Genomic DNA, 15,504 nt, shown 5'->3' with positions numbered 1-15,504 from the left:
TAGTCAATCTTCAGCTCTTTGTCATCTGATCAGCCAAAAAAATTCTATTTTGGGTATTTAGTGCAATAGTTTGAGGTTTCTAAAGAAGACAGATTTCTGTAGTGTCGTTCACAACCTCAGGAAGTGTTTCAGAGCCAATCCAGAGATCTGAGCACATAAACTAGGCTGGTATTCAAGTGCCAGTATTGAGGAAGTGCTGCACTATCAGATGTGCCATCTTTCAGATGAGATATTAAACCAAGGCCCCGTCTGCCTTCTTAGGTGGATGTAGAAGATCCCATGTCACTACTTCAAAGAGCAGGAGAATTCTCCCTGGCAGAGCATGGCTACCCGACCCAAATCCAACGACATGTGTCGGGTTCGGCTCGGGTCGCCCGTCCGGGTCCGGCATTCAGGCTCGGCTCGGGTTGGGTCGGACACAGTGACAGCCAGGATGTCAAGGCGGGAAACACTCCACACGAGTCTGCAGTGAGCGATTCTACGTTTTATTTTTTATTTATTTTATTTAGAGATACAGCACTGAAACAGGCCCTTCGGCCCACCGAGTCTGTGCCGACCATCAACCACCCATTTATACTAATCCTACATTAATCCCATATTCCCTACCACATCCCCATCTTCCCTCAATTCTCCTACCTATACTAGGGGCAATTTATAATGGCCAATTTACCTATCAACCTGCAAGTCTTTGGCTGTGGGAGGAAACCGGAGCACCCAGCAGAAACCCACGCGGTCACAGGGAGAACTTGCAAACTCCATACAGGCAGTACCCAGAATTGAGCCCGGGTTGCTGGAGCTGTGAGGCTGCGGTGCTAACCACTGCGCCACTGTGCCGCCTACGTTTCTACGTAGGTAGAGAACAACCTCTTCAATTTGCGTCTTGCAAAACATTAAGGTAGCTAAGTCCCCAGGGCCTGATGGGATCTACCCTAGAATACTGAAGGAGGCAAGGGAAGAAATTGCTGGGGCCTTGACAGAAATCTTTGTATCCTCATTGGCTACAGGTGAGGTCCCAGAGGACTGGAGAATAGCCAATGTTGTTCCTTTGTTTAAGAAGGGTAGCAAGGATAATCCAGGAAATTATAGGCTGGTGAGCCTTATATCAGTGGTAGGGAAATTATTAGAGAGGATTCTTCGGGACAGGATTTATTCCCATTTGGAAACAAACGAACTTATTAGCAAGAGGCAGCATGGTTTTGTGAAGGGGAGGTCGTGTCTCACTAACTTGATTGAGTTTTTTGAGGAAGTGACGAAGATGATTGATGAAGGAAGGGCAGTGGATGTTGTCTATATGGACTTTAGTAAAGCCTTTGACAAGTTCCCTCATGGCAGACTGGTACAAAAGGTGAAGTCACACGGGATCAGAGGTGAGCTGGCAAGGTGGATACAGAACTGGCTCGGTCATAGAAGACAGAAGGTAGCAGTGGAAGGGTGCTTTTCTGAATGGAGGGATGTGACTAGTGGTGTTCCACAGGGATCAGTGCTGGGACCTTTGCTGTTTGTAGTATATATAAATGATTTGGAGGAAAATGTAGCTGGTCTGATTAGTAAGTTTGGAGACGACACAAAGGTTGGTGGAGTTGCGGATAGTGATGAGGATTGTCAGAGGATACAGCAGGATATAGATCGGTTGGAGACTTGGGCGGAGAAATGGCAGATGGAGTTTAATCCGGACAAATGTGAGGTAATGCATTTTGGAAGGTCTAATGCAGGTGGGAAGTATAAAGTAAATGGCAGAACCCTTAGGAGTATTGACAGGCAGAGAGATCTGGGCGTACAGGTCCACAGGTCACTGAAAGTGGCAACACAGGTGGATAAGGTAGTCAAGAAGGCATATGGCATGCTTGCCTTCATCGGTCGGGGCATAGAGTATAAAAATTGGCAAGTCATGCTGCAGTTGTACAGAACTTTAGTTAGGCCACACTTAGAATATTGCGTGCAATTCTGGTCGCCACACTACCAGAAGGACGTGGAGGCTTTGGAGAGGGTACAGAGGAGGTTTACCAGGATGTTGCCTGGTCTGGAGGGCATTAGCTATGAGGAGAGGTTGGAAAAACTCGGATTGTTTTCACTGGAACGACGGAGGTGGAGGGGCGACATGATAGAGGTTTACAAAGTTATGAACGGCATGGACAGAGTGGATAGTCAGAAGCTTTTTCCCAGGGTGGAAGAGTCAGTTACTAGGAGACATAGGTTTAAGGTGTGAGGGGCAAAGTTTAGAGGGGATATGCGAGGCAAGTTCTTTACACAGAGGGTGGTGAGTGCCTGGAACTTGCTGCCGGGGGAGGTGGTGGAAGCAGGTACGATAGTGACGTTTAAGAGGCATCTTGACAAATACATGAATAGGATGGGAATAGAGGGATATGGTCCCTGGAAGTGCAGAAGGTTTTAGTTTAGGCAGGCATCAAGATCGGTGCAGGCTTGGAGGGCCGAATGGCCTGTTCCTGTGCTGTACTGTTCTTTGTTCTTTGTTCTAAAGTTGATTATATTCCAGTGGTCGGGTCAGGTCGGGTGTGGGAAAAAATGAAAGGACTCGTGCCGGGTCAGGCTCGGGGCGGATGTGGTTCTGTCGGGCTTGGGTCGGGTTTCATTTGCAGACCCAAACAAGCCTTTACTCCCCAGTGTCCTGCCAATATTATACCTCAGCCAAAATCACTAAAAACAGATTACTGGTCATTATCACGTTGCTGTTCATGGGACTTTGCTCTACACATATTGGTTACCACATTTACTACATTATAACAGTGACTGCACTTCTAAAAAGTACTTCACCAGCTGTGAAATGGATTGAGGTCTCAGAAATAATCACCTTTACAGATCACTGGTGAGGTCTCAGCAGGTTCCATTATTTACCAGGGCTGGTTCCATGAGCTCGGGGGAACCATTTTATCCATAAGTCTCAGTTGCCCTGCATGTCGTGTAGTTTTATCTTCACAGCATGTGTCTTTTTTTCGAACAGCTTCCCCACCAGAAGCCAGGCTTGGCTTGTGTCAGGATATGAACCATCTGGAGAAGACAGTAGCCCCAGGAGCAGGAAGGGAACCTACGTTAGTGTTCGTGTTGGGGATGGTGGTAGTGATCCCCGATCCTTGCGGGGTTGATGGTTGGATCCGGTCAGGGACAAAGGTCAGCTTGGTCGGCTGGGAGGAAGCATTCCAGCTCCTCTTGACTGACAAGCAGTGCCATAAAGGCGCCTCTTCCACACAGCAGTCTTCGCCTCTCCTCAGCTGCCAGGTTTCCCGAGGCCTGTGAAACTCTGCTTCCCTGGGTTAAACTGGGAAGACAGTTTAAATAAGAGGGATGCATCCTAATTATAACATTTTAATGGCCAATCCCTTTCTGGGAGAGGGTTGGAGATGGGCTAGGGTTGAGGTTAAGATTGTTAATATCTTACTGGACTCCAACCCACCTTTTTTGTGATGAAAATTTCTCCCATTGTGTCCAAATTCTGGGTAGCACAATTTAAGGTGTCAAGGCTTTGGAGAGACTGGGAGAAGCTGGGATTGTTCTCCTTAGAGCAGAGAAGGTTAAGGAGAGATTTAATCGAGGTGCTCAAAATGATGAAAGGTTTTGAAGGAATAAAATAGGGAGGAACTGTTTCTCCTGGTTGTGGTGGGGAGTGGGGGGGGGGCGCGGGGGGTGGGGGGTTGGGGATCGGTAACCAGAGGACATAGATTTAAGATAATTGGCAAAAGAACCAGAGAGGAGATGAGAATATTTTGTACACAGCAAGTTGCTGTGATCTGGAATACACTGCCTAAAAGTGTGGTGGAAACAAAAGGGAATTGGCTCAATACCCCAAAAATTTGCAGGGCAATGGGGATAAAGCAGGGGGAGTGGGACTAATTGGATAGGTCTTTCAAAAAGCCAGCACAGGCATAATAGGCTGAATGGCCTCCCTTCGTGCTGTTAGATTTTACGATCGACACTGTATAATTCCAAGTGCTATTTCTTTGAGTGGGAAGAATATCTAGCTCAATAATATTGGCAACGGGTCAAAAAGGATAGTAAACAAGGTGAAAGGGAATATCTTCATATCCTTTAGGAATTCTAGCACCACTCAGGCTGTTATTAAATCCCATCCAACTGAAAACTGATCAGAACTGGCTGGTTAGTGAAACGGAAGCCGGGGAAATATAGGGTTGAATTTCTTCCAGTTGAGAGTAGTCAAGAATGTGAGCTTGCTATAAATGTCTTTAATTGCTTGTTACTGGATACATCTTCCAGGTCATTGGATTAGAACCTTGGTTAGACCTTGGAGTACTGTGAAATCAAGAGACTGAAGAGGGATTTACAAAGATGATACCAGAACTGCAGGGTTATACCTGTCAGGAAACGATGAACAAACTGGGTCCCTATTCTTTTGAAAAGAGAAGGCTGAGGGGTGACCTAATACAGATCTTTAAAATTATGAAAGGTTTTGATAGGGTAGGCACAGAGTGAGTGTTTCCACTTGTGTGGAAGTGCAAAACTAGAGGCCATCGATATAAGGTAGCCAATAAGAAATCAAATAGAAATTCAGAAGAAACATTTTTCCCCAGAGAGTGGTGAGAATGTAGACCTCGCTCCCACACCAAGTAATTGAGGTGAATAGCATTGATGCATTTAAGGGGAAGCTAGATAAGCACGTGAGGGAGAAAGGAATAGAAGGTTATGTTGTTAGAGTTAGATGAGGAGGCTGCGACAAGGCTTTGTGGAGCATAAATGCTGGCATGGACTGGTTGGGCTGAATTCCCGGTTAAACAACCTCTCACTTTTAAAATTCTCATCCTTGTTTTCAAATCCCTCCCTATCTCTGTAATCCCCTTCAGCCGCACAAGGTTCCAAGATATCTGTGCTCCTCTTAACTTTGTCCTCTTGAATATCCCTAATTTTAATTGCTCCACAATCAGCAGCTGTGCCTTTAGTTACCAAGGCCCTGAGCTCTGGAATTCCCTCCCTCAACCTCTCCGCCTCTCTCCTCCTTTAAGATGCATTTTAAAACCCATCTCTTTGAACAAGCTTTTGCTCACTGCCTCTAATATCTCCTTATGTGACTGGAGGTCCATTTTGGCTTCATAACGTTTCTGAGAAACAACGTGTTATTGCATTGAAGGTGCTATATAAATACAAGTTGTTGTTGAATGGCCTGTTTCTGTTCTATATATTCTATGTAATTCTATGACAGTTCAGAGGAGTCACAAATAGGTCACTAGTGACTGAAAACCTTCCAACATTTTGGATCTGCTATGCACTAATATTAGGGCAGCTGCCGATGAAGGAGGGGCCAGTGGGTGTTTAACTCTTTCCTACATATACCTACTCCTCACACTGAAGAATTGTTTTTTGTCTATGGAAAGCAATGTTCCAAACTACAGCAACACTTGCCTCACATTTCCTCTGAGTCTTTATAGAGCAGCTGAGCCAGCAGGGAACTGTATGTGGTTTTACTTTACATAATCTAGGACGCAAATTTAAGAACATCACCAAAAGAACAAAAGGAGGAGTTAGGTATTTTTAAAATATGCGTATGGTTGTTATCTGCGCTCCTCCAATTCTGGCCCATGCGCATACCCGATTTTAATCGCCCAACCAGTGGCAACTGTGTCTTCAGCTGCCTGGGCCCTAAGCTCTGGAATTCCTTCCCTAAACCTCTCCGCCTCTCTCCCCTCTGTTAAAACCTACTGTTTGATCAAGCTTTTGGTCACTGCCCTAACATCGTCTTATGTGGCGCCGTGTCAAATTTTGTTTGATCAAGCTCCTGTGAAGCACCTTTAGATGTTGAAGGCCCTATATAAATGTAAGTTGTTGTTGTTAAGACATATTGGGCTGGATTTTGCGATGTTGGGATTTGACAAGACTGCACTATGAGAAAGGACCTGACTGGACTAGGGCGTGACATTGGATCACATGATATTGGGGCTATGATATAGCATATTGAGGCTTTGATGTAGAACCTCCCAAACATCGGAGAGTGACACAGATCCTCAATGGATAATAGGGCATAATATATTTTGGAAGGTGAACTCTACATTGACCATCCTTCCAATAACATCCACTGTTTCGTTTTACTAGCCTCTATATGGTAGTGTTGTGGTTATGTTACTGGGTGAGTAATCTACAGGCTTGGATTTATAATCCAGAGAATGTGAGTTCAATTTCCAACATGACAACTTGAATTCAATCTAAAAAAAAAATCTGGAAATAGAAAGTTGCTATCAATTAAAAGTGACCATGAAGCTGATGGAGTGTCATAAAAACCCAACTGGTCCTTCAGGGAACTTTGCTGCCCTGACCTGGTCTGGCCCGTATGTGACTTCAGTCCCACACAAACGTAGTTGACTCTTAGCTGCACCCTGAAGTGGCCTAGTAAGTCATTCAATTATGAACAGGGATGGGCAATAAATGCCAGCCTTGTCAGTGATGCCCACATCCTGAGTTTAGTTTTGAACCGCAAAGTCCAATTTTCCAACTTGTATACAATTTTTGTCCTTTCACCTTCAGGAGTTACCACTACTAGCTGTTTGGGAGGCTTGTATCTGTGGTTGGCCTGTCTAATGGGTGGGTTCAACATTGATGGGTCTTTTCTCATCCTTCTTTTCAAATGTACATAACCGAGCCAGGGTTATAGAGTCATTTACGGCACAGAAGGAGGCCATTCGGCCCATTGAGTCCATGCCAGCTCACCACAGAGCTATGCTCAGTCCCACTCCCCGGATCGGTCCCCGTAGCCCTGCAAGTCTATTTCTCTCAGGTGGCCGTCCAGCTTCCTCTTGAAGTCATTGATTGTCTCCGCTTCCACCAACCTCGGGGGCAGCGAGCTCCAGGCCACCGCCCCACTCTGTGCAAAAAGAAAAGCTTTCGGGAAAGGAGAAAGAGGAAGAAATTGATTGATCAGAAAAAGATATCAATTCTGTTTGGTTTTCAGGTCACAGGCATACAGTGCCCGTGAAATTAACTTGGAGTTAACAGAAGAAGAAGGAACGTTGATTGAGTGGATCCATATAGATCCAGGAGATTTCACTGGTACAGTTAAATAATACTAGATTTTTTTCGTTTTTACCTTTGGGATGCTAGCTTCAATTTGATCTTACAGTGTTGCCTGTTCACTACTCTCAAACATTGTCTATTTATTCCCAGGAAGAACAGTGTATGCCCCTGAACAATCTCATATGATCCTGGCCTGCTCTGTCACTTTTACCTCCTGCCCATGATCTGCCCAGAACTGCTGGTCTCTAACTGTGGCCTACCGTCCTGGCCCTGACCTGCCTGTGACCCTCCACCAGGCCTCCAGCTTCAATTAGATTACTGCTTTGCAATCATTCCACAATATCTAAACTTGCTGATAGCAATCCGAGCTATCTAATGTTTGTTGTGTAAGTTGCTCTTAGGTACAATTACTGTCTGCATAACTCAATCCTAGGTTTCCATCATTCTTGGTGCTACTCATTCACAGATATCCATTATTCCGTATATATTCCAAATACGTCTCTTGGCTCAGTTTGTAGCATTCTTGTGCTGTGTCACAAGGTTCTGGGTTCAAGTCCACCCCAGGACTTAATCACAAAAATTGAGACTGATCCTCTGGTTCAGCAGTGAAGGAGTGCTGCACTGTCGGAGGTGCCGGCATTCGGAGGAGACGTTAAACCTCTCAGGTGAATGTAAAAGTTACCATAGCACTATTTTGAAGAATATGCAGGCAGGTTATCCCTGGTGTCCCGGCCAATATTTATCCCTCAATCAACTTTATTATCACATTGCTGTTTGTGGGAGCTTGCTGTGCAAAAAATTGGTTGCTATGTTTCCTATATTACAACAGTGACTACAATTTAAAAAAAAGTACTTTGTTGCCTGTAAAGCACTTTGAGGCATCTGATGGTCCTGAAAAGTGCTATATAAATGCAAGTCTTTCTTTTTTTAAACTCTCTCCCAGATATCCATTACTCTGTGTGACTCACTCCCAGATATCCATTATTATAATAAATTGATTATTTTGATTAGAGATACAGCACTGAAACAGGCCCTTCGGCCCACCGAGTCTATGCCGAACATCAACCACCCATTTATACCAATCCTACACTAATCCCATATTCCTACCAAACATCCCCACCTGTCCCTATATTTCCCTACCACCTACCTATACTAGTGACAATTTATAATGGCCAATTTACCTATCAACCTGCAAGTCTTTTGGCTTGTGGGAGGAAACCGGAGCACCCGGAGAAAACCCACGCAGACACAGGGAGAACTTGCAAACTCCACACAGGCAGTACCCGGAATCGAACCCGGGTCCCTGGAGCTGTGAGGCTGCGGTGCTAACCACTGCGCCACTGTGCCGCCCAAATAAAAACAAGAAATGCTGGAACCACTCAGCAGGTCTGGCAGCATCTGTGGAAAGAGAAGCAGAGTTAACGTTTCGGGTCAGTGACCCTTCTTCGGAACGCAGATATCCATTACTGTGTAACTCACTCCCAGATATCCATTACTGTCTGTGTGACTCACTCCCAGATATCCATTACCGTGTAACTCACTCCCAGATATCCATTACTGTCTGTGTGACTCACTCCCAGATATCCATTACCGTGTAACTCACTCCCAGATATCCATTACTGTGTAACTCACTCCCAGATATCCATTACTGTGTAACTCACTCCCAGATATCCATTACTGTCTGTGTGACTCACTCCCAGATATCCATTACCGTGTAACTCACTCCCAGATATCCATTACTGTGTAACTCACTCCCAGATATCCAGTACTGTGTAACTCACTCCCAGATATCCAGTACTGTGTAACTCACTCCCAGATATCCATTACTGTGTAACTCACTCCCAGATATCCAGTACTGTGTAACTCACTCCCAGATATCCATTACTGTGTAACTCACTCCCAGATATCCATTACTGTGTAACTCACTCCCAGATATCCATTACTGTCTGTGTGACTCACTCCCAGATATCCATTACCGTGTAACTCACTCCCAGATATCCATTACTGTGTAACTCACTCCCAGATATCCAGTACTGTGTAACTCACTCCCGGATATCCATTACTGTCTGTGTGACTCACTCCCAGATATCCATTACCGTGTAACTCACTCCCAGATATCCATTACTGTCTGTGTGACTCACTCCCAGATATCCATTACCGTGTAACTCACTCCCAGATATCCATTACTGTCTGTGTAACTCACTCCCAGATATCCATTACCGTGTGACTCACTCCCAGATATCCAGTACAGTGTAACTCACTCCCAGATATCCATTACTGTCTGTGTGACTCACTCCCAGATATCCATTACTGTGTGACTCACTCCCAGATATCCATTACTGTGTAACTCACTCCCAGATATCCATTACTGTGTAACTCACTCCCAGATATCCATTACCGTGTGACTCACTCCCAGATATCCATTACTGTGTAACTCACTCCCAGATCTCCATTACCGTGTGACTCACTCCCAGATATCCATTACTGTGTAACTCACTCCCAGATATCCATTACCGTGTGACTCACTTCCAGATATCCAGTACAGTGTAACTCACTCCCAGATATCCATTACTGTGTAACTCACTCCCAGATATCCATTACTGTCTGTGTGACTCACTCCCAGATATCCATTACTGTGTAACTCACTCCCAGATATCCATTACTGTGTAACTCACTCCCAGATATCCAGTACAGTGTAACTCACTCCCAGATATCCATTACTGTGTAACTCACTCCCAGGTATCTATATCAACTTATTTTATAAAGCGAATTTATTTCAGTTCTTCTTTCTACCCATTTCATATTACGTCCGTAGGTTCTTTGATCAAATCTAGTATCCAAGGGTAACAGTTTTTTTTACAAGATGCAACTCTTTTGTCTCATCAGAAAACGGTGAGTGGACAATAAAGCACAAGCCAGCAAAGAAGCACATTAACAGCCAGTTCTCACAGGATGACACTGAATACCAGGAAATTATCTTCTTCCTGATAATCCAGAGGAAACCACTGTTCTATGTCATTAACATTATTATTCCCTGTGTCCTCATCTCGTCATTGGTGGTTCTGGTCTATTTCCTACCGGCACAAGGTAAGAAGTCAAAAATATTACATGAACATGAAAGATTGATGCGCAGGGAAAAGATTGGCCTGACCATCAAGACTGCCTTGCACCTCATATCAGCCAGGGTATTGGGTCTTCATCCCTCCTGGTTGTATGTGGGTTTCAGGCAAGATCTCAGCATTAGGCTTCAAATGCGATGCCATCCCACTCCCCCCCCCCCCCACCAGCCCACACCCACACCCCTTAGAAAAATGGTCAGTGGCTGCTTCACTGAAAGATAGTCTGTTCCATCATAAAACATTGGGGAGAAAATTTGGGAGAGTGGAGGGAGGGAGAAGAGCTCTGTACCTTTGGGACTATTCTTAAAAAGTCAACAAGTGTTGATTGTATCATTAGGAAGAAAGGGATGGCATTGTAAGGAAAGCCTGAATTAATATCAGCACAGATGCAGGTATGAACCAGGTTTGATTCAATCCTATTACACAATGGGATCCAAATTCTTCCCTCTCTGTCCTCCGATGATGCCAGCACTTAGGAACAGGTGCAGGGTATTCAGCCTCTCAAGTCTGTTCCATCATTCAATCAGATTATGGCCGATCTGTAGCTTAAATCCATTTACACGCCTTAGCTTCACATCCATCAATACCCTTACCTGACAAAGATTTATTGATTCCAGTCTCATAAGTTCCAATTTTCCTCCAACGTCCGCAGCCTTTTGGGAGGAGAGTTCCAGATTTCCTCTTGTTCCTGTATGTTCTCATTTGCTGCCCAGCCAACACCAGACCTTGATTTGTCCAGGGAGAGTTACAGTAGCACCATGTAGAATAAACCCAACAAGTGCTCCTTCCACCAGCCAAACTGGGAAAAGCCACCCTTTAGTGCAATTTTAATTACAGTCCACTCTTTGGGCAGTCAGCCAATGAGCGGCTGAAAGTCCAGTTTCCAAGATGACCACTTGATAACCGTGAGGAATGAAAGCTACACATGTGTGTAAGTGGGCCCAGTTTAGGTTCAACCATTTACGGAAGGGGTTCTGTTCATGCATTGTGAAGATCCTGATTTTAAATGATTCATCACCCCTCTCTAGCGACAATCCTAGTTGAACAAAGGGGCACTGATGTATGGTTAAACTTAAGAGATTTAAGGTGGAAAGCAGGAGAAACTATTTAACATAGAATGTTGTAAGAATGTAGAATTCACTGTGGGAATTTGTGATTGAAGCAGAGACCATGAAAATATTTAAGAATAGATTAGATAGGTGGCTGAAGAAAAGGAGGATAAAGGGACATGGAGACAGAACAGAGGCACATCAATGAAATCCTGCTACAAAATATGTAAAAAGTATTGTAACCAATTAAATTTTCCTTTTTTTTTATATGTAGCTGGAGGTCAAAAATGTACGCTTTCCATATGTACCTTGCTGGCCCAGACCATCTTCCTGTTTCTGATTGCACAGAAGGTTCCAGAAACATCATTGAATGTTCCACTCATTGGAAAGTAAGTGATGTATCTCTCATTTTTCTGGTCGCAAGTTGTTAGGGTTGGAATCCTGTTCAACACCCTTGCCCCTACCACTTCCTCCCTCACAGTCTCAGTGGGCTCAGTCTGGTGTAGTACATGCCATAAATGAAAAGATCCAGGATTCGATTTCTATTCTGCACTGAATCAGCTCAGTTTCAACTCAGTTGGACTTTGCAGACCCTGGAGGGTAGGGAAGGGAAAAACAGCCTTCTCCTTACCCTGCTGGAAAATGCATGTAAATGGTGTTACAACCGAGGCAGGAGGAGTGCACTGTCTTTCTCTAGTTCCACTTCTCCGCAGGTCACAACATATATTCAAATGTTTACCCAGTTACCGATATGGCCAATTATATACTCTATTTTTATTTCAGAATAAAATCCACCAACAAGGTTTCTTTATTGGATCATATATACTTTATTGGAGTTCTTTGAAGGAGTAACATGCACTCTGGGTAATGGGGAGCCCTTTGACGTACTGTACTTAGATTTCCAGAAGGCATTTGACAAGGTGCCACATAAAAGGTTATTGTGCAAAGTAGAAGCTCATGGTGTAGGGGTAACAGATTAGCATGGATAGAAGATTAGCTGGCTGGCAGAAAACAGAGAGTGTGCATAAATGGGTCCTTTTCTGATTGGCAGGATGTGCTGAGTGGAGTCCCGCAGGGGTCTGTGCTGGGGCCTCAACTTTTTACAATTTATATCAATGACTTAGATGAGGGGAGAGATGGCATGGTAGCTAAATTTGCAGAAGACAAAAAGATAGGTAGGAAAGTATGTTGTGATGAGGACGTAAGAAGCTTGCAGACTGATAAAGATAGGTTGAGTGAGTGGGCAAAAATCTGGCAGATGGAGTATAATGTGAGAAAATATGAAGCTGTTCACTTTGGCAGGAAGAATAAAAAAGCAGAGTATTTCTTAAACGGAGAATGACTGCAGAATTCCGAGGTGCAGAGGGATCTAGGTGTTCTAGTGCATGAGTCACAAAAGGTTAGTACACAGGTACAGCAAATAATAAAGAAGGCTAATGGAATGCTATCCTTTATTATGAGAGGAATTGAAAATAAAAGTAAGGATGTTATGCTTCAGTTATATACTGCATTGGTGAGACCACATCTCAATTACTGTGTGTAATTTTGGTTTCCTTATTTAAGGAAGGATGTGAATGCATTGGAGGTGGTTCAGAGGAGGTTTACTAGATTGTCTTATGAGGAAAGGTTGGACAGACTCAGCTTGTTTTCACTGGAGTTTAGAAGAGTGAGGGGAGACTTGATTGAAGTTTATATGATCCTGAACGATCTTGACAAGGTGAATGTGGAAAGGATGTTTCCTCTTGAGAGTGAGTCTAGAACTAGGGGGCACTGTTTGAAATTAGGGGTCGCCCTTTTAGGACAGAGACAAGGAGAAGTTTTTTCTCTCAGAGGGTTGTGCGACTTTTGGAATTCTATGCCTCAGAGGGTGGTGGAGGCGGGGTCACTGAATATTTTTAAGGCGGAGGTAGATAGATTCTTGTTAGGCAAGGAAATCAAAGATTATCGGGGGTAGATGGGAGTGTGGAATTTGAGACATCAACAATGATTTTATTAAATGGCAGCGCAGGCTCGACAGGCTGAATGGCTTGCTTCTGCTCCTAATTTGTATGGTCGTATAGGGAATCTCTCACCCTGATCATCTCTTAATGCCGTCTGAAATGACCTAGCAAGCTACTCAGCTGTGCTGTAAAGCAGGTCAGGGTAGGGAATGTGAAAATTTACACCCTTCCTTTCCATGACACAGCACTTTAGGAGATCACAGGTTATTTCCATTGCAGATGTTACAATAAGTCAGAGCCTCTAAGGAGAAAGACAACTGCAAAATTTCCATTGCCTAATTTTTAAGAACTTAATAATAGTATTAACTCTATATAGTACCAGGCATTGGGAAAGAGCAGCTGATCCCAGCTGGAATGGAATGTAGCCTCATCCTTCGCTTACCGATGTAAACAGAATGGCAATGATCCCATGTACCAGCAGCTTCCTGTTATTTATACAAGTGGATGTTCCCCATCGGTAAGTTTAGATAGTGAGCGTCAGTATCTTATCTGACTGTGGGGGGGGGGAGAAATCATTGCCAATCCCTTCCTGTCCCCCGCCAGACGTACACACAATGCATTGAACCTGGCTGATTTCTCTCCTTCCTAGCTCTGAGAAACTATGATTAATTTTAGTAGTAGCACTCTCACCTGAGTCAGAAGGTCTTGGATTCAAGTGCCACTCCAAGGATTTGAGCACAAAATCCAGGATGCCATTCAATGAGATCATGGCTGATCTACTTCAAGACCATTTTCTTGCACTATCCCCGTATCCCTTGATATTTTTAACACGCAGAAATCTATCGATCTCAGTCTTGAACATACTCAACGACTGAGCCTCCACAGCCCTCTGGGGCAGAGAATTCCAAAGATTCAACACCCTTTGGAGTGATGAAATTCCTCCTCATCTCACTCCTAAATAGTCTGCCCCTTATTCTGAAACTGTGTCCCCTGGTTCTAGACTCCCCAACCAGGAGAAACATCCTTCCTGCATCTACCCATCCCTGTAAGAATTTTCTATCTTTGAATGAGTTCAACTCTCATTCTTCTAAAGGCCAGAGAATAAAGGCCTAGTCTATTTAATCTTTCCTCATAGGTCAATCCGTCCATCCCAGGAATTAATTTGGTGAACTTTTGTTGCACTCCCTCTATGGCAAGTATATCTTTCTGTAGGTAAGGAGACAAAAACTGCACACAATGCTCCAGGTGCAGTCTCACCAAGGCTCTATATAATTGCAGTAAGACATCTTTAATCCTATACTCAAATCCTCTTGTAATAAAGGCCAACATACCATTTGCCTTCTTAATTGCTTGCTGTACCTTGCATGTTAGTTTTCAGTGACTCATGAACAAGGACACCCAAAACCCTTTGATGTTCAACACTTCCCAGCCTCTCACCATTTAAGAAATACTCTGTATTTCTGTTTTTCTTACCAAAGTGGATAACCTCACATTGCTCTACATTGTATTCCATCTGCCAAATTTTTGCCCACTCACTTAACCTCTCCAAATCCCCCAGAGGCATCTTTGCATCCTCCTCACAATTCACACTTCCACCTAATTTTGTGCCATCTGCAAACTTGGAAATATTACATTTAATCCCCGCATCCAAATCATTGATACACATTGTGAATAGCTGGGGCCCAAGTACTGATCCTTGTGGTACCCCACTAGTCACAGCCTGCCAACCTGAAACTGACCCATTTATTCCTACTCTCTGTTTTCTGTCAGTTAACCAGTTTTCAATCCATGCCAGTATATTCCCTCCTTGAGGGAATATTCCCCTCACTTGAGGGAATGCTGCACTTTTGGACATGCCGTTTATTGGATGAGACATAAACCAAGGCCCTGTCTGCCCTCTCAGGTAGCTATAAAAGACCCTGTGGTACTATTCAAAGATGATCTGGGAAGTTCATCCTCCTCTCTCCTCACTATCCCAGGCCCCAAACACTCCTTTCAGGTGAAGCAGCGATTTACTTGTACTTCTTTCAATGTAGTATACTGTATTCGCTGCTCACGATGTGGTCTCCTCTACATTGGGGAGACCAAACGCAGACTGGGTGACCGCTTTGCAGAACACCTCTGCTCAGTCCGAAAGCATGACCCTGAGCTTCTGGTTACTTGCCATATCAACACCCCCACCCCCCGCTCTCATGCTCACATCTCTGTCCTGGGATTGCTGCAGTGTTCCAGTGAACATTAATGCCAGCTCGAGGAACAGCATCTCATTTACCGATTAGGCACACTACAGCCTGCCGGACTGAACATTGAGTTCAATAATTTCACAGCATGACGGGCCCCCCATTTTACTTTAATTTTTAGTTATTTGTTCTTTTTTATATATTTTTTGTATTTATTTTATTTTACCTTAGTTTGTTCAGTTTGCTT

At 44.1% G+C, this 15,504-nt stretch overlaps 1 protein-coding gene across 1 annotated transcript in view; it reads left to right on the top strand.

Annotated features, from left to right (window-relative positions):
* The window catches only part of chrne (cholinergic receptor, nicotinic, epsilon), a 39,668-nt gene that overhangs the window by 10,736 nt on the left and 13,428 nt on the right, over positions 1-15,504 (top strand). The window contains exons 6-8 of the mRNA XM_068023971.1: positions 6,908-7,005; positions 9,856-10,056; positions 11,412-11,526. Of these exons, the coding sequence (XP_067880072.1) occupies positions 6,908-7,005; positions 9,856-10,056; positions 11,412-11,526 (414 nt within the window). The remainder of the gene's footprint in view (positions 1-6,907; positions 7,006-9,855; positions 10,057-11,411; positions 11,527-15,504) is intronic.

This window comes from Heterodontus francisci, chromosome 48, assembly GCF_036365525.1.
Source record: "Heterodontus francisci isolate sHetFra1 chromosome 48, sHetFra1.hap1, whole genome shotgun sequence".
NCBI classification, from domain to species: Eukaryota; Metazoa; Chordata; class Chondrichthyes; order Heterodontiformes; family Heterodontidae; genus Heterodontus; species Heterodontus francisci.
The sequence above is the reverse complement of the archived record's forward strand: the minus strand, read 5'-3'. Positions and strand labels throughout refer to the sequence as shown.